The following is a 26,153-nucleotide window of genomic DNA, read 5'->3' as shown; positions in this document are numbered from 1 at the left end:
TCATGCATATTAATATTTCCACAAAATTTGATTATTGTATGTCTAATGGTTTTTGCAAAATGTAATAGTGCAACCACCTAGCCTGGGATGGCTGGCTGGATGGATTTTGCATAATGTCATAGTGCAAACCACCTAGCCTGGGCTGGCTGGCTGGCTGGCTGGCTGGATTCTGCATAATGTAATAGTGCAAACCACCTAGCCTGGGATGGCTGGCTGGATGGCTGGCTGGATTTTGCATGATGTAATAGTGCACACCATCTTGCCTGGGACTGATGGATGGATAGATGGATGGATGAATTTTGCATAATGTAACAGTGCACACCACCTAGCCTGGGATGGATGTATGCATGACAAATACATTTTGCATAATGTAATAGTGCACACCACATAGCCTGGGATGAATGGATGATTGTCAGTTGCTTTTCGCATAATGAAACAGTGCTAACTACCTAGCCAGGGAGGGTGGGAGGGAGGATGGAAAGATCTTGCATAATGTAACAGTGCTAACCACCTAGCTTGGAATGGATGGCTGGATGTCAAATAGTTTTTGCATAATGTAATAGTGCACACCACCTAGCCTGGGATGGATGGATGGATGTCAAATGCTCTTTGTATATGTAATAGCTTCAACCACCTAGCCTGGGATGGATGGATGGATTTTGCATAATGTAACAGTGCTAACCACCTAGCCTCGGATGGATGGATGCATTTTGCATAATGTGACAGTGCTAAACACCTAGCCTGGGATGGATGGATGGATTCTGCATAATGTAACAGTGCTAACCACCTAGCCTGGGATGGATGGATGGATTCTGCATAATGTAACAGTGCTAACCACCTAGCCTGGGATGGATGGATGGATCTTGCATAATGTAACAGTGCTAACCACCTAGTTTGGGATGGATGTCAAATGCTTTTTGTATATGTAATAGACTCAACCACCTAGCCTGGGATGGATGGATGGATGGATGTCAAATGCTTTTTGTATAATGTAACAGCCTTATCCACCAGCTTGGGGATGGATGGATGGATTTTGCATAATGTAACAGTGCTAACCACCTAGCCTAAGATGGACAAATGGATTTTGCATAATGTAACAGTGCTAACCACCTAGCCTGGGATGGATGGATGGATTTTGCATAATGTAACAGTGCTAACCACCTAGCCTAAGATGGACGAATGGATTTTGCATAATGTAACAGTGCTAACCACCTAGTCTGGGATGGACGGATGGATTCTGCATAATGTAACAGTTCTAACCACCTAGCCTGGGATGGATGGATGGATTTTGCATAATGTAACAGTGCTAACCACCTAGCCTGGGATGGATGGATGGATTTTGCATAATGTAACAGTGCTAACCACCTAGCCTGGGATGGATGGATGGATTTTGCATAATGTAACAGTGCTAACCACCTAGCCTGGGATGGATGGATGGATTTTGCATAATGTAACAGCGCTAACCACCTAGCCTGGGATGGACGGATGGATTTTGCATAATGTAACAGCACTAAACACCTAGCCTGGGATGGATGGATGGATTTTGCATAATGTAACAGTGCTAACCACCTAGCCTAAGATGGACAAATGGATTTTGCATAATGTAACAGTGCTAACCACCCAGCCTGGGATGGATGGATGGATTTTGCATAATGTAACAGTGCTAACCACCTAGCCTGGGATGGATGGATGGATTTTGCATAATGTAACAGTGCTAAACACCTAGCCTGGGATGGATGGATGCATTTTGCATAATGTAACAGCGCTAACCACCTAGCCTGGGATGGACGGATGGATTTTGCATAATGTAACAGTGCTAACCACCTAGCCTGGGATGGATGGATGGATTTTGCATAATGTAACAGTGCTAACCACCTACCCTGGGGTGTGATGTGATTTGGATTTTTAACGTAGCTTTAACAATTTTTCAGTCATATCGCTACGATGTCTGCAATGTGGCAGTTTATAGTGATGTCTAGCACTGGGGCATCATGCCGCAGACATGTAGCATGATGCTAACCACCTACCCTGGGATGGATGGATGGATTTTGCATAATGTAACAGTGCTAAACACCTAGCCTGGGATGGATGGATGGATTTTGCATAATGTAACAGTACTAACCACCAAGCCTTGGATGGATGGATGGATTTTGCATAATGTAACAGTGCTAGCCACCTAGCCTGGGATGGATGGATGGATTTTGCATAATGTAACAGTGCTAACCACCTAGCCTGGGATGGATGGATGGATTTTGCATAATGTAACAGTGCTAACCACCTAGCCTGGGATGGATGGATGGATTTTGCATAATGTAACAGTGCTAACCACCTAGCCTGGGATGGATGGATGGATTTTGCATAATGTAACAGTGCTAAACACCTAGCCTGGGATGGATGGATGGATTTTGCATAATGTAACAGTGCTAACCACCTAGCCTGGGATGGACGGATGGATTTTGCATAATGTAACAGTGCTAAATACCTAGCCTGGGATGGATGGATGGATTTTGCATAATGTAACAGTGCTGAACACCTAGCCTGGGATGGATGGATGGATTTTGCATAATGTAACAGTGCTGAACACCTAGCCTGGGATGGATGGATGGATTTTGCATAATGTAACAGTGCTAAACACCTAGCCTGGGATGGACAGATGGATTTTGCATAATGTAACAGTGCTAACCATCTAGCCTGGAATGGATGGATGGATGGATGGATGGATGAATGGATGTTAAATACTTATTGCATAATGTAATAATGATAACCATCTAGTCTGCAAAAGTTGGATGAACAAAAAGCAAATCAAGATGCTGCCCTAGCTGGCTTGAAGTATTAAAGCAGTTCTGATGGGAAGAAAATCTTATTAGGTATATGCCACAAGCAAATTTGACTTGTGCAAGTTCAATGGTTTCTATGAAATGATGCCTAAGTACTAACAGAGAAGACATACTGATATCATGGATGGATAGGAGGAAATCAGGACACAAACACATAGAGAACTTTGATTTACTTGTCAGGACATTGTGCACGTCTTCCACATCACAAAATTTGAAACCTCAAACAGAAAGGGAGGGTACAACACAAGCATGTACACAGACATTCATGCTTGCACACATAAAACCATGGTATTAGAATAATGATTATTATCATTATCATTATTAATCCTCTTGGTTGTGTCAGGTTTTTAAATCAAATTCAAGGAAATTCAAGAACCTGTATGGAAGCATATGCAAAATTATAAGCACATGATAAAAGGGGAGTTAAAGAGTTTAAATTGAATATTGATCACACATGTCATGAGAAATTGTGCAATATTTGCACATTAGATAATTAAATTGATCTTTAATTTTTAAATTAACTGATGATAGAATTTCTTGGAGATCACTCAGTACTCTAACAGGTATTCTACTGAGATGAAAAGTCTAAATTAAAACAAAACACTGTGCAAGTACCATATATTCCTCAGCCATAAATAGTCATTAACACAAAACACTGTGCAAGTACCATATATTCTTTGGTGATAAGCAGTCATTACACAAAACACTGTGCAAGTACCATATATTCCTCTGCCATAAATAGTCATTAACACAAAACACTGTGCAATTACCATATATTCCTCTGCCATAAAGTCATTAACACAAAACACTGTGCAAGTACCATATATTCCTCAGCCATAAACAGTGATTAACACAAAACACTGTGCAAATACCATATATTCCTCAGCCATAAATAGTTATTAACACAAAACACTGTGCAATTACCATATATTCCTCAGCCATAAATGGTCATTAACACAAAACACTGTGCAAGTACCATATATTCCTCTGCCATAAATAGTTATTAACACAAAACACTGTGCAAGTACCATATATTCCTCAGCCATAAACAGTGATTAACACAAAACACTGTGCAAATACCATATATTCCTCAGCCATAAACAGTTATTAACACAAAACACTGTGCAAGTACCATATATTCCTCTGCCATAAATAGTTATTAACACAAAACACTGTGCAATTACCAAATATTCCTCAGCCATAAATAGTTATTAACACAAAACACTGTGCAAGTACCATATATTCCTCAGCCATAAATAGTTATTAACACAAAACACTGTGCAAGTACCATATATTCCTCTGCCATAAATAGTTATTAACACAAAACACTGTGCAATTACCATATATTCCTCTGCCATAAATAGTTATTAACACAAAACACTGTGCAAGTACCATATATTCCTCAGCCATAAATAGTTATTAACACAAAACACTGTGCAAGTACCATATATTCCTCAGCCATAAATAGTTATTAACACAAAACACTGTGCAAGTACCATATATTCCTCTGCCATAAATAGTCATTAACACAAAACACTGTGCAAGTACCATATATTCCTCTGCCATAAATCGTCATTAACACAAAACACTGTGCAAGTACCAAATATTCCTCAGCCATAGATAGTCATTAACACAAAACACTGTGCAAGTACCATATATTCCTCAGTCATAAATGGTCATTAACACAAAACACTGTGCAAGTATCATATATTCCTCTGCCATAAACAGTTATTAACACAAAACACTGTGCAAGTACCATATATTCCTCTGCCATAAATAGTCATTAACACAAAACACTGTGCAAGTACCATATATTCCTCAGTCATAAATGGTCATTAACACAAAACACTGTGCAAGTATCATATATTCCTCTGCCATAAACAGTTATTAACACAAAACACTGTGCAAGTATCATATATTCCTCTGCCATAAACAGTTATTAACACAAAACACTGTGCAAGTACCATATATTCCTCTGCCATAAATAGTCATTAACACAAAACACTGTGCAAGTACCTTATATTCCTCAACCATAAACAGTTATTAACACAAATTCCTATGCAAGCACAACATATTCCTCAAATATAAAGTTATTGAATGTAACTTTTCATTAACATATCTTGTCCAGGACTTTAATTGAGTAAAATATGTACACTCTATGCTATCTACACATTTTCTCCATGGTATATGCCATTTATGACATTTTGGAGTACCATATGTACTTGCTTTTAAGGAGTCAAAGTGTAAACAAAAAATATCCATTTCTTCCTTATAATAATGTGTATGCAGATCAGGGTCTATATCTGTTTTACTGATTACTCCTAACAAACTGCACAGAATCAGATCTGCTAGGACATAATGTGACACCAGATCCATGTGTGCAGTTTGCAGATGGACTTGACTTAAAAGCAAGTAATATGGGTTTTTTTCTTAAAAGTTGCCCATCAAAGTGTGCAAATACCAAATCCAGGATTTTTGTGTGTTTCACTGATTACTTTTTACATCCTATATTACCAGTAATCATAGTGATAGAACAAGCTTGTGAACTGTTACCATGATTATGAAACAGGAGCATTTCTTTTCTATCAACACGCATCACAATTTATATTTCCTGACACACCACTGTGTATATGACAAGTTACACAAGTGTCTAATTACCATCAGACAATTTGTCTCCTATTCTAACATTTATGTTATCATTCCTGTCTCTAAAATGATATGAAACAGATAAAAATATTGTAGTGAAATTCTTTTGAGAGAGAACATGTGAGGATCAAATGTCTGTTCCTTATCATTATTTTTTTCCAGCTGTACACGCAAAACATGAGTGACATTAGTAAGAATTTATCTGATAATTATAAACTTTGCCACATGAAATAAGGCATGATAGACAGACAGATGCATAGACAGAGTTTAAGTGGACTGAGGTAAACAGGCAAATAGAAAGTTAGGTACATAGGTAAGTACATAAATATGTAGATAAATAAATAATGCACTTAAGAAACTGCAATCATTTGGCAAAAGCTTTTCCAAAGATGCCCCAGTGTCTACATTTGAATAAGGTGTGTGAAGGTCTCAAATTTAATGTAGGCTGGTTTTTAACACACTCTTGGCTCTATCATACAGAAAAAAAGAGAATAAAATGTGCTTGCCATGGACACAATGATGCACCTGGCATGGACTGGCCTGGGTGAATACTGACCTTGAGATCCTTGGATTCCTAGTCAGACTTTTCCATGGACACAATGATGCACCTGGCATGGACAGGCCTGGGTGAATACTGACCTTGAGATCCTTGGATTCCTAGTCAGACTTTTCCATAGACACAATGATGCACCTGGCATGGACTGGCCTGGGTGAATACTGACCTTGAGATCCTTGGATTCCTAGTCAGACTTTTCCATGGACACAATGATGCACCTGGCATGGACAGGCCTGGGTGAATACTGACCTTGAGATCCTTGGATTCCTAGTCAGACTTTTCCATGGACACAATGATGCACCTGGCATGGACTGGCCTGGGTGAATACTGACCTTGAGATCCTTGGATTCCAAGTCAGACTTTTCCATGGACACAATGATGCACCTGGCATGGACAGGCCTGGGTGAATACTGACCTTGAGATCCTTGGATTCCTAGTCAGACTTTTCCATGGATACAATGTTGCACCTGGCAAGGACTGGCCTGGGTGAATAATGACCTTGAGATTCTTGGGATTCTCAGTCTGATTTTTCCAAGGATACACCAAGGAAGCAGACATGGACTGGCCTAGGTGTATACTTACTTTGAGATCCTTTGATTCTGAGTCTGACTTTACCAAGGACACAATAATGCACCTGCATTGACCTGCCTGGAGCATACTGACTTTGAGGTATTTTGTTTCTTGCTCCAGTGCTCCACCAACTAAACTTCTGTGTCTCATTCCAAGGAACTATTTTTCAAATACTTACAAATAACAATAAGGCAAACATTATGCTGGTACAAAGGATGCATATATTTGGCTTGATTAACTGCCCTTCCAAAAAGGGCTATACATTTTGATGGTATAAAATAATTACAGATTATCTTCTGACAGTGATTACAAATAAATAATAGCTAACAGGACAATTTATAAGTATGGTTACTATTTGGTTTAGGTAAAAATTCATTCTTTATCCTCCAGGCACTCACACAATTTATGACTGACATTTGTGAAGCAAGCATCACTGCATGCTAAAATAATCTACTGAAGATACTACCATCTTTACTCACTTTTAAATGCAAACAACAAAGATCCTGATCTGCCACAGTATAATGGCCTGTGGATCAGGGTCTATGTTGTATGTTCAACTGATTATTCCTAACAATCTGCACAGATTCAGATGAGCTTACGCATTATGCAACAGTAGATCTGGGTCAGTGCAGTTGGACTCATTTTACAAGCTAGTATATATGGTAGATAGTTTGTGTTTGCTGTATCAGGAATAGTTTGCATATAATGTATCAATTAGTTGATTGTTGTGAAAATGCCCGATTCTTTAACCGTTTCATGTATGGGGTTTTCCCAAGAAGAGGTGTGCGCATGATTTGGGTTTTTAATGTAGCTTCAAAAAAAATTCTGTCATACTGCTACGATGTCTGCAGTGTGGCAGTTTATAGTGATGTCTAGCACTGCTGCATCATACCGGAGACATGTAGCATCATGCTCCACCCAGACACTTATCCTGACATCAGGCCAACCAGTCCCAACAGTAACCTCATAATTCTGAGCACTGTCGAGGAAGCTATTAGTACCATTTTATAAGTCTTTGGTATGACTTGGCCTGGGTTTGAACCCGCGACTGCCTGCATCCAAGGATGACACTCTAACCACTATGACACCAGAGCGGTCTCTCCCAAAAAGGCAATGAAAAATGATTGAGTACTGCATCACTGAAAAATGCTTGTAGAACAGGGCAAATGACTTATATAGCATGTGTTGCATCTCTGAAAACTGCCTATTGAATACGGCAAAATGGATTATATATAACATGTGTTGCATCTCTGAAAACTGCCTGTAGAATAAGGCAAGTGTCCTAAATAGCATCAAGCAACTGCCCATATAATAGTGCAAATGGACCATATATATATATATATATATATATATATATATATATATATATATATATATATATATATAGTGTGTGTTTTATCTCTGAAAACTGCCCATAGAATAAGGCAAATAGCTTATATATCATGTGTTGCATCTCTGAAAACTGCCTGTAGAATAAGGCAAATGGCTTATATAGCATGTGTTGCATTTCTGAAAACTGACCATAGAATAGGACAAATTGATTATATAGCATGTGTTATACAGTAATGTGTTGTATGTCTGAAAACTGCCTAAAGAAAAGGCCAATAACCTTATATAGTAACATGTTGTATGTCTAAAAACTGCACAAAGAAAATGCCAAGAACCTTATATAGTAACATGTTGTATGTCTGAAAACTGCACAAAGAAAATGCCAAGAACCTTATACAGTAATGTGTTGTATGTCTGAAAACTGCCTGTAGAATATGGCTAATGGCTTATATAGCATGTGTTGTATCTCTGAAAACTGCCTGTAGAATAAGGCAAATGGCTTATATAGCATGTGTTGCATTTCTGAAAACTGACCATAGAATAGGACAAATTGATTATATAGCATGTGTTATACAGTAATGTGTTGTATGTCTGAAAACTGCCTAAAGAAAAGGCCAAGAACCTTATATAGTAACATGTTGTATGTCTAAAAACTGCACAAAGAAAATGCCAAGAACCTTATATAGTAACATGTTGTATGTCTGAAAACTGCACAAAGAAAATGCCAAGAACCTTATACAGTAATGTGTTGTATGTCTGAAAACTGCCTGTAGAATATGGCTAATGGCTTATATAGCATGTGTTGTATCTCTGAAAACTGCCTGTAGAATAAGGCAAATGGCTTATATAGCATGTGTTGCATTTCTGAAAACTGACCATAGAATAGGACAAATTGATTATATAGCATGTGTTATACAGTAATGTGTTGTATGTCTGAAAACTGCCTAAAGAAAAGGCCAAGAACCTTATATAGTAACATGTTGTATGTCTAAAAACTGCACAAAGAAAATGCCAAGAACCTTATATAGTAACGTGTTGTATGTCTAAAATCTGCACAAAGAAAATGCCAAGAACCTTATACAGTAATGTGTTGTATGTCTGAAAACTGCCTGTAGAATATGGCTAATGGCTTATATAGCATGTGTTGTATCTCTGAAAACTGCCTGTAGAATATGGCTAATGGCTTATATAGCATGTGTTGCATCTCTGAAAACTGCCTGTAGAATACGGCAAATGGCTTATATAATGTGTTGCATCTCTGAAAACTGCCTGTAGAATACAGCAAATGGCTTATATAACATGTGTTGCATCTCTGAAAACTGCCTGTAGAATACAGCAAATGGCTTATATAGCATGTGTTATACAGTAACGTGTTGTATGTCTGAAAACTGCCTAAAGAAAAGGCCAAGAACCTTATACAGTAACGTGTTGTATGTCTAAAAACTGCCTGAAGAAAAGGCCAAAACCTTATACAGATACGTGTTGTATGTCTGAAAACTGCCTGAAGAAAAGGCCAAGAACCTTATACAGTAACGTGTTGTATGTCTGAAAACTGCCCAAAGAAAATGCCAAGAACCTTATACAGTAATGTGTTGTATCTCTGAAAACTGCCTGTAGAATATGGCTAATGGCTTATATAAAATGTGTTGTGTTTCTGAAAACTGTCTGTAGAATATAGCAAATGGCTTATATAGCATGTGTTATACAGTAATGTGTTGTATGTCTGAAAACTGCCCAAAGAAAAGGCCAAGAACCTTATACAGTAACGTGTTGTATGTCTGAAAACTGCCTGAAGAAAAGGCCAAGAACCTTATACAGTAATGTGTTGTATGTCTGAAAAGTGCCTGAAGAAAAGGCCAAGAACCTTATACAGTAATGTGTTGTATGTCTGAAAACTGCCTGAAGAAAACACCAAGTAAGTTTGCTCTCCTCTGTATAAAACTTGTCCATGGGATTCATAATGGGATCAAACAAATCTATAAAATAAGGTATTTAATGATGTGGAACTTATAATTGGTTTTCATTAGCAAAATAACTAAATAAATGAAAGCAAGACATTCACAGGAATTTACATGACACCTGAACCTCTGTTCGATACAAATACATGTATGCTTTCACACATATATGACAGAACCAGTAGATTAAATAAGTAGATTCTGAAATTTTGATTGTATTATTGCCTTCTAAACAAGTAAGATTTATTTTTATTAGCATAAATTTTATGTATTTAATTGGGACTGAAAACAAGTGCATTTTTTACCATTATATACATTCATTTCATACTGAAATATATAAGCAAGTTTTATATTTGAATCAGATTATGGTGGCAAATATTATTATAATAATAATAATTAATTATTACAAGTCAGTGTGTTGTCAATTAAATGAAGTATCTAATGATTCAGTGCAAAGATCTTCTGTGATGAAAAAATGGCATAAAAGTGGTGATCTCTGGTGAAGGCAGCTAAATGCTACAAATGAACTATCTTATTACAGTGGCCTAGCATCTGGCGTGGTACTTCTTGAGAAGGGTCTTACATGATGGTGGTGGTGGTGGTGGGCCAATGAAATAACACAGCAATATATTATAAAAATTTCTAGATAACTTTTATAAATAAGAGGACCATTTCACTAAGAAGGCTTATGTAGTACTTTGTCAAACATGCTATCTAAACTACCTCTCAAACTTTATATCATGTTGATTTGACTTATTTGTCTACATCCTGATAAAAATTCTTTATAAAGATATAATTAATATACACAGATTCTTGCTCATAATCAAAGTCATCTAAGATGTTGATGATAATACACCCAGCAGATCAAAAATATGGCCTGAAGAGAGGTAAGAAGCCCAACCAATCTGTCTGAGATCTTGATGTATAGAGGTAAGAAGCCCAGCCGATCAGAAGCAAGACCACCTCATTAATATTCATGGATCTTAATCATTATCAAACCTGTCTGAGATCATGATGTGTAAGCATATATTCCAAACTTAATTCGAAAAAAATCAGATCAGAAATACAGCCTCCAAAGTGGCAACAAACTCAGCCAATTGGATGCAAGATTATCTCATTAATACAAGTGGATTGGACTCGATGTAAAATTTATCCAAGATCTTGATGAAATAAGTCCATACTGCAAGTGTGATCAAAATCAGATAAGAAAATATGACTTCCAGTTGGGTAACAAGCTCAGCAAATAAAGATGCAAGATCATCTAATTAATCTGTGTGGATTTTGCTTATGAGTAAATTCATCCAGGATCTTATTGATGGACTTATATTCCAAACCTGATCAAAGTCAGATCAGAAAATTATTCTCCACAGTGACAGCAAGGTTAGCTAATCAAGTTCAAATCACATTATTAATACACACAGACCTTGATAATGACAGACCTTGATAATGATCTAATGTGTCCAAGAGTTTGATGATATAAACTCATATGCCAAGAGTTTGATGATATAAACTCATATGCCAAGTGTTTCATGATATAAACTCATATGCCAAGCATTTCATGATATAAGCTCATATGCCAAAGTCTGATTGATATAAACTCATATGTCAAGAGTTTCATGATATAAACTCATATGCCAAGAGTTTGATTAATATAAACTCATATGCCAAAGTCTGATTGATATAAACTCATGCCAAAAGTTTCATGACATAAATTCATATGCCAAAGTCTGATTGATATAAACTCATATGCCAAGAGTTTGATGATATAAACTCATTTGCCAAGAGTTTCATAATATAAACTCATATGCCAAAGTCTGATTGATATAAACTTATATGCCAAGAGTTTGATGATACAAATTCATATGTGAAGAGTTTGATGATAGAAACTCATATGCCAAAGTTTGATTGATATAAGATCAAAAACAGGGAGTCCAGAGTGGCAACAAGTAATTGTCGATGGACATTTAACACTAATGACCTGCCATTCCCACCGTGGCCAACAATTTAGAGCATTTACTTGCTTATAAGATCTGTTCAACTGCAAACTGCACAGACCCAGATCTTCTGGCGCATAATGCACCGGCAGATCTGGGTCTGTTCAGTTTGTTAGGGGTAATCAGTAGACCAAATAATATAGACCCTGATCTGCTGGCTCATTATGCTATGGCAGATCTGAAGCTTTGTTGTTCGCAGACTGACTCAACTTACAAGCGAGTGTATACAGTACGAGAAACTGACATACAAATTCAACCAGACAGAGAGACAGAGATAGATACTACTATATGCCCCTTCAGTACTTGCAGACTATTTTTCTGGCAAAAGCTACGGGCAAAAATAAATCAAACCTTATAGTACATTGTGTTAAAAAATCAGTTACCTGAGGATTCTTTAAAGATTTATTAATCTTTCCAAACAAATGTGAGCCTGTGTGGGCCTTAGAAAAAAAAAATGTGTGCACAGAATGGCTTTGGAGATGTCTAAATAATTTGTATCATACTTTAATCCATAATGGAGAAATACTGATTTTTATTTATCATATCTTACCTTTCTAAACACATATCTTCACATGATATTAAGAATTTTTGTTGATTGACACTGAAACTTCATGGCCTGGGAGTCTTATAGGATGAGATATTTTCTTTTTCATTTAGTGAAGAAAATCCCTTACCTCTGAGGCAATATCTTCAGAGACCTTCTTGAATTCTTTCCTTCATATGTTTACCCATCTTGATCAAGCTGATGCTCCATACATAAAAATGGCCGACAAAATGTGTGAACCACTGTATTTCTTGACATGTACATATCAAGCTTGATGTGAACTAATAATTCATTACATTCTTGAACAAACTCAAGAATTAAATTATTCCACCAAATTCTGTATTAATATGTCTGTGTTTATATTTGGATCACAACAGATTCAAAGCAAACTGATGTCAATGCCTCTGATAAATAAAAAAAAGAAAAGTAATATGATTGACAAGTACTATGAGGTAAATAACAAATCAAAACATGCAAAACATGACAATGAAGATAATGATTTGTCAGCAATTCACACACATTTCACTCAAACTGTAAGCAAACAACAGCTTTCACATGGTTTGTAACCAGTTTCTATCTACTGTTATTCAAGTCATGAACAGCTTGATTTCAAATAATGACTCCTCCACACACAAAAATCAAAGTCCAAGCCATATTTTTTAAAACTGTAAAATGTTCTTTTCTCAGAATAATAAGAAATAATTTGGATCAAAAGAATGTTTGAGAAAATTTGGTTGGAACTGACAAGAAACATCCCCTTACATGATTGTCTGATATATTTTTCATTTTTCACAATTCTCTTAGAATTAAAAAAAATTATTACAAATCATTGATACCTGTACCTAAATACAGTCTAATAAATCAATCAAAACTTGAAAATGAAAATCATAATACCATGTTCAGAGGTTGCTGACTGATCTTTTAGCAAATAAGATTAGTAATAAAATCCAAAACTTCACTTATTCTTCCAAATGTCTCATTACGATTATCATCTAATTTTATAGCTGATGAAGGTCATTCATCAACCTTGATTAGCGCCATTAAAATAAGGCAAGCAAAATAATGATCTTATATTAGTTTTAATTTCTTTCAATTTTTCTCTATTTCTTACACAAATAAATTGGACACAAGTTGCAGATCAAGAGACTTGAAGAATTTTTTTAAAAAAATAATTTCAAAAAATGAGCAATGCATTGCAGTTACATTACAAAAAATGCATGTAAGCAACAATTGTTTTTTTAAAAACTGATTAAAATCAGAAGTAGATGTTAGTATTCCACAATAAATTAACATAAACATTTCACCTCCAAAATATAAAATTTAAATGCAACGTCTGTCCTCATCTATGAAATGAAATGTCTAAAGATAAACTTTTTTTTTCACTTGCTAAAAGTCAAGAATGAACCTCTGATATTTATTCATTACCAACTGAGCATGTACACTTTGGAATTTTAAATGAATATTTTCTTTTATTTATTCCAGTGGTATATATATATATATATATATATATATATATATATATATATATATATATATGGTTTATACCAATAACACAACCAGTGCAGGGGAGGTAACTCTTCAAAATGTTAAGCTAAATGTTGCAATTTCCATAACAGGGCTTTTAACAGAAATATGATTTCAAATCTTCTTGATTACTGAAATTTAATAAAAAATCCTAAATAGAGTATTACTGGGCAACTGTTATTTGCTTATCTCACAAATTATAAAAATAAAACAATGAAAAATGGTAAAGACAAGGTATAAAATATGTATCTCACTAGTGACAAAATCAGAATTCTCACCTGTGGATCAATTTTATTGTTCTCTTCATCCTCCTCATCAATTTCAAAATAAAGGTCAGTCTTAGTAATGGACATCATACCATTGATGGCAACCCCAGGAGCTATAAGTTTACAACTTGTGGACAAGGCAACAGGGCCTAGGAAAGGAAAAGTATTGTTATTTACATCATTTGTTAGTGACCCTAGTCAGTTAAGAAACTTACTGAGCAAGGCACATGCACTTATCCCATGTACATTTCTAATGACATGGTATCATTCCATAGCTAGTAATAAAAAAAATCATGCACTGAATTTATCCCAATGATGACCATAATCCATGTGGAAGCATGGTCGATAAATACTGTAGACTAGGTCTACACATGGCTCACTCTGACCAATAAGAATATAATTACCTAGTCAATGGTGGGCATTAAAAAAAAAAGTGTAATATTTATATTATTGGGTCACCAAGTGAGCATGTCCGTACACATAAATGACTATATCCACAACTAAGTTCCATTAATTTCAGAGGATATGAGCGTAGTCATGAGGGTATGAAGACGTGTATACCAGCGAGGTGGTGGGTACCCAATTTCACAAACCCAAGTTCGAGTCTCAGATGGAAATAAGTTGTACAATTAGGCTGGGATTTTTCAACTTTTATGCAGGAAAGGACAACTGAGATTAATTTTATGAATCTGTGGGACTTCAGTCCTACAAATATTGAAGCAAACAACACAATCCTTAAAAAACATTGCTGGTCAACAAAGAAACTATTTTTTTGGCCATTGGGCATGTAATGAAATTAAACACTGGAAATGACATGACATCAGGTAATTCATGAATAATGAAGCTCAAGTAAAATATCTGAATTGAATTAAAAAAATGAGTGTTCTTGCCTGTGAATGTTATTCAATGACTAAAGTGAAACACATGAAATCCTGGCATATCAGGGTGTACAATTTTGGCAGAGAGTAAAATTCTACCAAAGTTGTAGCTAAATACAGCCACTGATGTACAAGATATGTGACCTCATAAAATGTAAGCACAGCACTCAACAGTGTTGATGTTGGTATCATTGTAACAACAAAAGGGTAACAATATTTTGCCATTCATGAATGAGAATATATATATATATATATATATATGAATGTACTTTAATCAACTGCTCAAATACTGCAATAAACTGAAAATTACCTGCAAATTCCTGCTCAAATTCCCTCTCTTCCATCATAAGTTCCTCGTCTGTGTAGTCTGGAACCTGCTGCTGAGACCTCTTGTTGTCCATGTGGGCATGGAATTTCTCCCAAGCCTGGCTGACTGCATCCTCTGTAGCCGCTGTAGTTGACCAAAAATGCATGTTCTATTGGTAGTGATCTTGTTTTTTAAAATTATATTTACTTCCTCAATAAAGCATATTTAGAAGATAAGATTAACCTATCTGATAAAAATCTCTAATGAATATGAATGACACTATACTGTTTGTTTCCCCTTATTATGTGGCAGCAATGAGCATGAAATTATTTACTTTGACAACTTGCCCTCGTTATAATTCCTTTATTATAATACAATCTGGATTTAAATGTGGTACAACTATTAAGCCCCTTGTCATAATACCTTTATTATAATCCAATTCTGGATTTAAATGTGGTACCACTATTAAACCCCTCATTATAATTCCTTTATTATAATCCAATTCTGGATTTAAATGTGGTACCACTATTAACCCCCTCATTATAATTCCTTTATTAAATTCCAATTCTAAATTTAAATGTGGTACCGTTATTAACCCCATTTTTAAAATCAAGCAATTTTACTTTGAATTGGTCTATTCAATATATAACAATATGGATGGAAAGAAAAGAAAATGAAGCTCAGAAATACATCTTTGTTTCTTTTCAAAATATTATTTGACAAAACTGAATACAAAAACAATACAAGGGATAATAATATATTTAATTTACAATAAATGAAACTCTTTCTATATGTTGGACCGGTGTTTTTTTGAACTCCCATCCTCCCCCGACACACGCACTGGCAGGCAATCATCAATTTAAGAGCATTTTCGCTATTCCAGAGAACAGTACATAACACATCTGCAGTTATGGATCTCAACTGTCATGTTGTACCAATGGAATTATGTATTATTATTAGTACTGCTTATATCGTCCAGTTTGCTGATACATTTTAGTTCTGTTCTCAATCTGATATTGTATGTCCTCTTTAGACATAGATACATCTTGCTTATTTGGGTGCAAATATAATACATGGTTCCTCTATTGCAAATACACCTGCCCTACTTCAAAAAGATGTGGTTTATCATCAACTGAACAACAATGCCATTTATTAAACATAAATTTTCATAAAATATCATTCAAAACAAGAAATAATGAATATGTGCAAAAGTGTTGTATAGGTGTGCCATTATTATTATTGCTATTGCAAACAAAAGATAAACTGACAAGGTTTATCACTTTAAGTGATTTGTATTTTAAGTGTGTCATTGATCAAAGAATATTCTGTATAGTTCAAATATATCAAATACATGTAATTATTTTATAAGCAAAGATATTACGCATTTCAAAGAACTGGTGTCATTGGCTTTGTATCGCTTACCTCCCTTGACTTGGACATGCGTTTAGTGCATTACAAGCTACACCCGACACTACTTAAACTGCATATAAAATAGTACATTGTCAGACTATATTGTTTGCATATGATCTTAAAAGTAATTTTTATCAAATAAATTTTCCTTTTATTGCCAATTTTTCAAGCAAGTATACATGTATATATCTTGAAGTACTTCTCAGAATGCTGAAGTAACAATTTGTAAAGTTTGCTTGAAGTCTTGATTGTTCTAAAGAAATAACATTAACATTGACTTATGAAAACCACCATTCAAAACTAACCTTAGAAGGCTAGGTTTATCTGGACCAGTTTCAGCAAACATTAGTTTCATGCCTTGTAAAAGTTGTATTATGATCACAAATGACCCACAGACAACTAATATGATACGGGGGTAGGGTGGGGTGGTAAATCTTTATTTAGCAACACAAAAAATGCCTTTATGAAGCAGAATTTCAAAGCTTTCCATACCCCCAGTCCCCGCAAAAAAACCCAAAAAAACAAACAACAAAAGGACATGTTATGAAATTTTGACATCTGTGTTATATTTTATCTTCATCTTCACATTTATTTGGAAGTGTTTATGTTCATAAATATTTTTGCAATTGTTTTGTTATGTACCTACTATTGTGCAGACGTGCCATAGAACTCTACTACTAACAAACTAACAAACATATTCACAACAAATATTCATTCCAAAGACTTATAAAAATGGTACTAACAGCTGCCTTGCTAGGTGCTCAGCATTAAGAGGTTAGTGTTAGGACAGGATGGCCTAGTGTCATGATAAAGTGTCTGGGTGGGGCATCATGCTACATGTATATGGAATGATCCCCCAGTGCTAGACTTCAATATAAACTACTACCCTGCAGAAATCAAAGTAATAAGACCGAAAAATTGTTAAAGATATGTTAAAAAAATCCAAATCACAAACACACAACAAAAAGTAAATTTGAGTAAACTAGTGCTTAAACTAGATAAGACAACAATACAATATATAAGGAGAATGTGTCTAGTTAAGATTGAGTACGAAAATAGATAGCATGAAAAAAATCTCAGCATCACCTGTCATTAACCAATTCTCAGACTAATACAACATGTTGACTGTGGAAGAAATCCACATAGACTCATTTATACCTTTGTCTTGCTATGCATTAATACAAAAAGAACAATTTATACCTTTGTCTTGCTATTTAATAATGCAAGCAAGACAATTTATACCCGTCTTGCTATATACTAACACAAGCAAAACAATTAATACCTTTGTCTTGCTATATACTAAAGAAAGCAAGACAATTTATACCTTTGTCTTGCTACATACTAATGCAAGCATGACAATTCATACCTTTGTCTTGCTACATCTTAATGCATGCTACACAATTTATATCTGTATCTTGCTGTATACTAATGCATGCTAGACAATTTATACCAATGTCTTGCTATATACAAATGCAAACAACAATTTATACCATCACCTTGCTATACACTAATGCAAGCAATACGATTTATACCTTTGTCTTGTTATATACTAACACAAACAAAACCCAATAATTTCATACCATGTTCTATGGCAGCTTTTAAGGTAGCTTCAGGATGAGTTGAGCCACTGGGGTTTTGAATTAATCTACGCCTCCTTCTGGAATCATCCTCCCACACATCCAGCATCCAAAACTCCTCAGCTCTTGAAAAAACAAAACACAAAAAGGATTGCATTAGCTACTTGAACAGTTGTTTATGTTCTGCAAAAATCAGAATTAGAAACAATGTATACGCATAAAAATTCCATGAAAAAAATGTGTTTACGGAATATGAATGAACCACTACAGTGACTTTAATTCAGCATCTAACTAAGGCGTTATGATGCAATTAATGGACACAAGGGATGGACTGGCAAGGGTAACACTATATGCCCTTTCACATTCATGAATGGGCATGGTGAAGGATACAAATTCTATGCAATACTTTCAGGTGAAACATTCTATGTACATTGATCAACTAAACACCTTACAATCCATACAAGAAAGAGTGACATCTGCTGATTAAATATAACATAACAAAATTTCCAATGAAATGCCTACCAATCCAATCACTAGCTATGTGTGAATCATTAAACATTGTAGTTGGACAAGAGCTAGTAAGTACATTTAGTAAAATATAAAAGTTCACATCTTTTACAACTTTAACAGTTTAATATAAGCTTTCTGAACTTTTCCTCATATACATGAACTAGATTTGTGTTTGTGACAAGCATGCCCCTGCTAAAATCTTGCATGCAGGGCCAGCATGAACAAACTTTATCCCAAAATGGCAGTATAATACTTAATATATTTTGTACTAAATTATCTACAGTCCCAATTTCTCGATTGCTGGCACACTCCTTGAACTGTAAGTTGAGTTGAAAACCTAACTGAAATAAATTCCTTAGTATTTCAATGATTTTCCCCCCTTAACATTTCCATTCTAAACACTTGGCTATTTCAAATGCTTGCCTTAAAGGAAAATAAACTCTAGTTTTCATTTGTGCCTAGAATATTTACACTAAGTGAATGGAATATATACAAAGATTTTATTCTAATCTAATCCTTTGTTTGAAAGATAATTAATATCCAACATTCACGTCTATAGACTGGGCTATATGAGTCACCATAATAACTTTGATGTCATTATGTCAATTCTGGTTAAGCGATTAACTGTTGTAAAAAAATTTGTTTTGGATTACTGAAAACAAAAATCACACATAACAACAATGTTAAACTATATAGTAAGTAATGAAGCTGAAATCCAATTATGAAGATAACACAAGGAAACAATTTATAAAGCCATCAACATTGTACAACCAACTCAGGGAACCTAGCACTTTTCACTACAGCTGGATTACTGATTTGCTATTGTTATCTCAAATTATTATCAAGAAAGTGACAGACACTGTAAAGAAATGTATTTTTTTTATATAAGAAACCAAATTACATCCAAATTACCACAAAACTGACTAAAATCAGTCCAAGCTTTGAGTCACTTTCAATGCAATGACAACTTGATTAATAATCAGAATGTATCAGGAACATCAAAATATTTATTATTACTGCTCTCACAGGTGAAGCACTTACAAATATGGTGACATCCGATACACTAGGAAAATTGTTGACTGCAATAAAGAATGAAAAGTGATTACAAAAGTTCTAAAAACCAAAACTTTGGTAAATATAGAATTTTCTACACATTTACCTTTAATAAAATGGGTTTGTCACAAGCAGTCCATTTTCCTTTTAGGACACATTATGTACAACTTTACAACTGCACTAGTCAAATTCAGCTTCTTTTCCTTGTAGAATTGCTCTAAAGCAAACAAGGTCTCCAGAGTTACCTCCCCTGTGCAGGCATTTAAGCTACATTGCCTAACATTGATATAATTCACACTAGTTTAGCCCTATGATTGACAATCAAACAAACAAAGCAATGACTAGTTTTAAATTTGCCATGTTAAGCTCTTGGCATTGAGTTCAAGTGCTGTTTACTGGCAAGCCATGATAGAACAGATTTGTTCAGTCATAAATAGTTCTTTAATAATAAACAAAAAACACAAAAACAAGCCATACACACACACACATACACACACACACACATATATATATAAGTAGGAAGACCTATGTACCATGGTCCCTCACTATAAAACCCCTCTATATACCACTGTTCCTGTTATAATATAGGTATGGTCAATTATTCCATGAAATTGGTCAAATTTTGTTCTATCATTGCCACTTGATTTCTTTCAATTCATTTTATTTCTTGGCTCTAATGTAACTAGAAGGGTTTTCTTTTGCAAAGCAAAAACATGTGTCCCCCCCAATACTTGATGACAACTGATGTCTTTCTGTGATACTTGTATTTAAGAGGAGCTAGAATCCTAGACAATAAAAAGAAACAGATTTGTGTTGTAAAAACATTGCAGAGAAACAAGAACATATACTGCTATTAGTGTTGTTCCGATTATAGATTATAATTGATTATTGGTTGGTTGAGTGAATCAATAAGATAATTGATTGTGAAACCCCATAACTGATTGTGTAAAGGGAGACTACTTTTTATCTGCATGCAAAACACAAAGGTTAGTAAAACTTCTGTGTAAATGATGAGCGATATAGGAAATCCGATCCACTACAGTCAATCTGAATTATTTGTTAACTTCATAACTTAAAATGAACTCCGAAGGTGCAAACTTTCATTAGGAACATATAGTCATTATTACCTCATTTTACTGTTAAAGTGTTGGGTGAATAAATTTAAACAAATTTTGATGATTTGTTTCAGTTTAAATGTAAAATCCTTTGTAGCATTTGTAAATAATGACAAACAAGAAACCATGTCCTTCTATACTTTAAATTATAAACAAATCACATATGAATGTAAAGATTTGAGGGCACTGTAACAGTCTGTCAGTTACATAAAACTGGGGGCCCCGAGTGGCCGAGTGGTCTAAAGCGCTCTCCGTTACGGATCACTGCCATCTCACCTCTGTCTGCGTGGGTTCGAGTCTCGGATTCAGCTAATGTGGGTATGTGAGAAAGCTTGCCAGTAGCTTCTCGTGGGTCAGTGGTTCTTTCCGAGGTTTTCCCGGTTTCTTCCTCCACTATTAATACTGGCCGCCATATATAGCCTATCGTGTGCTGAAAAATGGCGTTAAACCCTACAACAACAATAACAACAACATAAAACTGATAGTCATAAAAAGATGCTTTCATTTAACAAAGTCTTAAAACAAAAATAACAAAACACAATAGAAAAAATGTAGTACAGGTAAACCTGTTATAATGCGATTTGTTATAACATGATTCCGCTTATAACTGGATGGCAGCATGGCTCCCATTTTTTAATTTAAGGTGACCACTCTTTTTAACATTCTAAATACATGCTCTCGGAAAAGCTGATTATTCAAATCCCTAGCAGATTATATGATCAAGAGGTTAGTTAAAACTGATGACATTGAAATTTCAATGTACATTTTCTATGGGGAAGTTTTTCAAAAAATATGTTAACATGATCCCGTTTCTATCGCGTTATTCTCTGGACCCTGAGCATCGCATTATAATGGGTTTTACCCATATTTTTATCAGGTTAAAGTATGCATGTCATTAAAAGAGATTGCTCCAGGCCATTTATTAATATTTTGACCTCGAGATCAAAGACATAACTGTATAACAAACAAAAATAAAATTTGTTCTCAGTAACCAATTATAATCAATGATCAGTTGGTCAAGTGAAACCGATTATCGATTGTGAAATTCTAACCGATTCCTGTCCCTAACCACTATGATAGGATTAATGACATGAAAATCAGATTGCTACCTAAATGAGCCTATATTTCATTTATCATCCTTAAAATCATTTTTGTTAATAATACCAATATTATAAAAATAATGATTTAATAGTGTGCTTAATCTTTAAGAAAAGCTCAATGTGATTTACACCAAGTTAACACACAAAGGGATAAGAACAGTTTGCATGCAGACAACATAAAACAAATAAAACAACACTATAAAAGCAAATTACTTATTACATAAAGTAGCAGCATGAAACATATAAATGGGTTTACAAAAATAACCTAAAAAGTCAAAATGAGTTTACTTATATCTTCAATTTAAACATAAGGACAAATGGATGAATAACGAATGTATTCTTGCTGGTGGAAAAGATGTGCTTCAAGAGCACTCTAGAATATGAACATGGTCTCCTTGTGTCTGAGATCCAGTGGAAGTTCATTCCATGTAGCTAGGCCCTGATATGCAAATGAACACTGTCCATAGAACTTAGCTTTTACCTTGGGAATACTAAGTAAACATGCGTTAGGTGATAAGCACAAGCTTCTAGCAGGAGTGTACACATGGGTGAGATCAGATAGGTATTTTGGACCAGAGGCAGTCCATGAAATGTAAAAGAGAATGTGATTTTGTGTTTGATTCTACTGTGAACAGGAAGCCAGTGGAGTCGATAAAAAGGTTGGGTGGTGCGATCAGTTCTTGGTGTTCTAAGAACAATCCTAGTTGCAGTCTGTTGGACCTTTTGAAGTTTCAACTGAAGACACAGTGACAGACCAGAAAGACTGTTATAATAGACAAGTCTAGAGGGTACTAAAGAACACACACAGGTTTTTGTGGCATGAACTGTAAGAAAATTGCAATAGTGCTCATGTGTCTCAGCTCCACGTATGCTGCTCTATTAATACTGAGGACATGCTGGTGCAGTGCTAGAGAGCTATCAAAAGTAACACCTAAACATTTCTAAGTGACTGTCTAAATTTAAGTAACACCTAAACATTTCTAAGTTACTGTCTAACTTTAACTGGAGTGTCACTGATATTACTTGATTCTGGTAAATGGTGGACTTTAGAAATTATTTTTTAGGCAACAAGCATGGCTTCAGTGTTATCATCATTCATTTGTAGCTTCTTAGTACACCTCAACCATGACTTAACATCAGAGACACTCTTCTCTATGCTTTGGATGCTGGAAGCAGAAATGGCCTTAGCAAACACAGGGCCTGATTTGGATCATTTTGGCAGGGCCTCCTGTGAGCATGGCATTAGAAAATAAACTTTTAAACAAGTTTATATGATACTGAACATAAATTTTCTTCCATCGCTTCAAAATTACTTTCTCTCTACAGATACATTTTTTAAGGTTACTAACACGTGGGGCCCAATTAGGTCAAATTGGTCCTATCATCCTAAGGCTGGCCCTGGATGGAAGCAACTTCATTTGGACAGCCAGGTTTATATAAGTTGAGTGTCATCGGCATACAATTGGTGGGACACAGGATGGCAATTTATAACACTTGATAGGGGTTGTGTGTATAGATTAAAGAAAACTGGTCCAAGAACAGAACCCTGATAAACATTATCTTCCTTAAATCATCCATAAAGTTTAAAAAATGTATAAATGAAGTTGAACAACTGCTTTGTAACCTGAAAATCTAATCAGGTCATCTACATATTAATATAAAAACACGATTACCAAATTCTGTCTACTTCATGTAATTTTTGCTTAAATGTGCTTACAAGTTTTGGGTTAAAAAAAGTCAGAGACCAAAACTGTGCTGTTGTTGTTGTTGTAGGGTTTAACGCCATTTTTCAGCACACGATAGGCTATACATGGCAGCCAGTATTAATGGTGGACCAAGAACCTGGGAAAACTCCAGAAAGAACACTGAACAAGGTAAGTCACCAGAGAGCCTTTTCAGGTCTTGAGACCCCAACAAGGGAGCTAAGAAGGTATCTAAAAAACAAATCTGGTAAGGTTAGGCTCATTGTTTTTTTTAACTATCATATTTACAACAAAGTCTAACAAACTGATAGACAGTACAAAACTTCCCTTGGGGTTGGGGTGGGGAGTCAATTCCACATTATGATGTCCTCTGTATATGTCAGAAAGTACTATTATAACAGCTGGAACATTCCTCAATATAAGACACCCTCATTTATAACAGGTCATGCATAACTAGCGTTATAATGGGTAATGCATAAACAGTGTTAACAAGAGAGATTACCTTACTTGATACAATCTGTTTGTGTGCTTTACTTACATGAAGGAAGTAAAACCTCCATTTTACTGTTATGTATACAAAATCAATATAACATTTTTTTATGATACAACAAACCACTGTTTATTGTCTTCTTTATTGATGACTGCCATTTTTGATGCAGTGAATACTTGCCTCTTTCTGTAGTAACTCTTTTGAGGTATAGGAATTTTTGTAATTCTTTTAAACAGTCACATTAGAATATGATACATTTTGTTCTTTATATTTTCCCTCAACTTATGGCTGTTACAAGGAAAGAAAATTTCCATTAAAAAAAATCCCATCAAAATGTAGTGATCATGTTGCTTCATTTGCATGATTTGACATCAGCAACTTCTCCGATACTGATATAAGCAAATTTGGCACAGAAAAAGCCACCAATGTTAAAGGTATTTACATCATATATGAAACATATACCAATGTTAAAAGAAATGTACATCACATGGAAAAGCTACCAATGTTACAGGCATGTACATCATATGGAAAAGCTACCAATGTTACAAGCATGTACATCACATGGAAAAGCTACCAATGTTACAGGCATGTACATCACATGGAAAAGCTACCAATGCTACAGGCATGTACATCATATGGAAAAGCTACCAATGTTACAGGCATGTACATCATATGGAAAAGCTACCAATGTTACAGGCATGTACATCACATGGAAAAGCTACCAATGCTACAGGCATGTACATCATATGGAAAAGCTACCAATGTTACAGGCATGTACATCATATGGAAAAGCCACCAATTTAAAAGTTATCATCATGTACATCATATGGAAAAGCCACCAATGTTAAAGGTATGAGCATCAAATGTAAAATCCATCAATGTTAAAGGTATGTACATTATGTGGAAATGCTACCAATGTTAAAGGTATGTACATCATATGGAAAAGCCATCAATGTTGTTGTTGTTGTAGTGTTTAACGCCATTTTTCAGCACAAGATAGACTATACATGGCGGCCAGTATAACTGGCGGAGGAAGAACCCTGGAAAACCCTGGGAAGAACCACCTACCCATGAGAAGCTACTGGCAGGCTTTCTCACATACCCATGTTAGCCAGGCCTGGCCACTAGTGTAAAAGGTATCATCTGTACATCATATGGAAAAGACACCAGTGTTAAAGGTACATGCATCATATGAAAAAACCACCAATGTTAAAGGTATGTACATCATATGGAAAAGCCACCAATGTTAAAGGAATGTACACATGAAAAAAGGATATGAAACATTTGAAAATCTATGTAAAGAGAACATATATTGTCCACCTACTTTTTATTTGGATCACCCCAGGCTCCATGTTTGTTGCTGAGAATATTGACAACTTTATCCTTTAGTTTAAATGCAACAGAGCGGTCTCTTCTTTTAGATGATGTGATGAGATGATCACACAGTTTCTCCTCCTCTCTGCGATCTAGCATGGACTGGGCACATATTGACTGTTAACAGAAATGTTAAATTACCATATGTACTCAGGTACAAGTTAAATCCAACAGCAAAATGGGCAGACCCAGATCTGCCTTTGCACAATGCACTGGCAGATCTGGGTCAATGCAGCTTATTAGGAGCAATCAGTATTACAACCAGGACGGACCATGACATGCCAACACTTTATTAAATTTTGAGTCTCAGTTGTTTGTAGTTCGACCCGACTTATAAGCAAGTACAGCTAGCATATTATGAGTATATATTACTTTACAACACAGTAGTAAGAAGTTATTTGTATCAATATTCAAT

At 35.2% G+C, this 26,153-nt stretch overlaps 1 protein-coding gene across 4 annotated transcripts in view; it reads right to left on the bottom strand.

The window, feature by feature from the left end:
* Positions 1-26,153, bottom strand: part of LOC149798288 (neurobeachin-like) — a 561,888-nt gene that overhangs the window by 377,973 nt on the left and 157,762 nt on the right. For all 4 annotated transcript variants that reach the window (XM_089963438.1, XM_089963435.1, XM_089963437.1 and 1 more), the window contains 4 exons: positions 25,689-25,855; positions 18,397-18,518; positions 15,410-15,550; positions 14,234-14,370 (listed from right to left, as the gene is read on the bottom strand). In XM_089963438.1, coding sequence (XP_089819564.1) covers positions 14,234-14,370; positions 15,410-15,550; positions 18,397-18,518; positions 25,689-25,855 — 567 coding nt within the window. The remainder of the gene's footprint in view (positions 1-14,233; positions 14,371-15,409; positions 15,551-18,396; positions 18,519-25,688; positions 25,856-26,153) is intronic.

This window comes from Sinohyriopsis cumingii, chromosome 6 (assembly GCF_028554795.1).
Source record: "Sinohyriopsis cumingii isolate HCF-2022 chromosome 6, ASM2855479v2, whole genome shotgun sequence".
Lineage (NCBI taxonomy): Eukaryota > Metazoa > Mollusca > Bivalvia > Unionida > Unionidae > Sinohyriopsis > Sinohyriopsis cumingii.
Note: the sequence above shows the minus strand (reverse complement) of the source record. Positions and strands in the feature narration are given on the sequence as shown.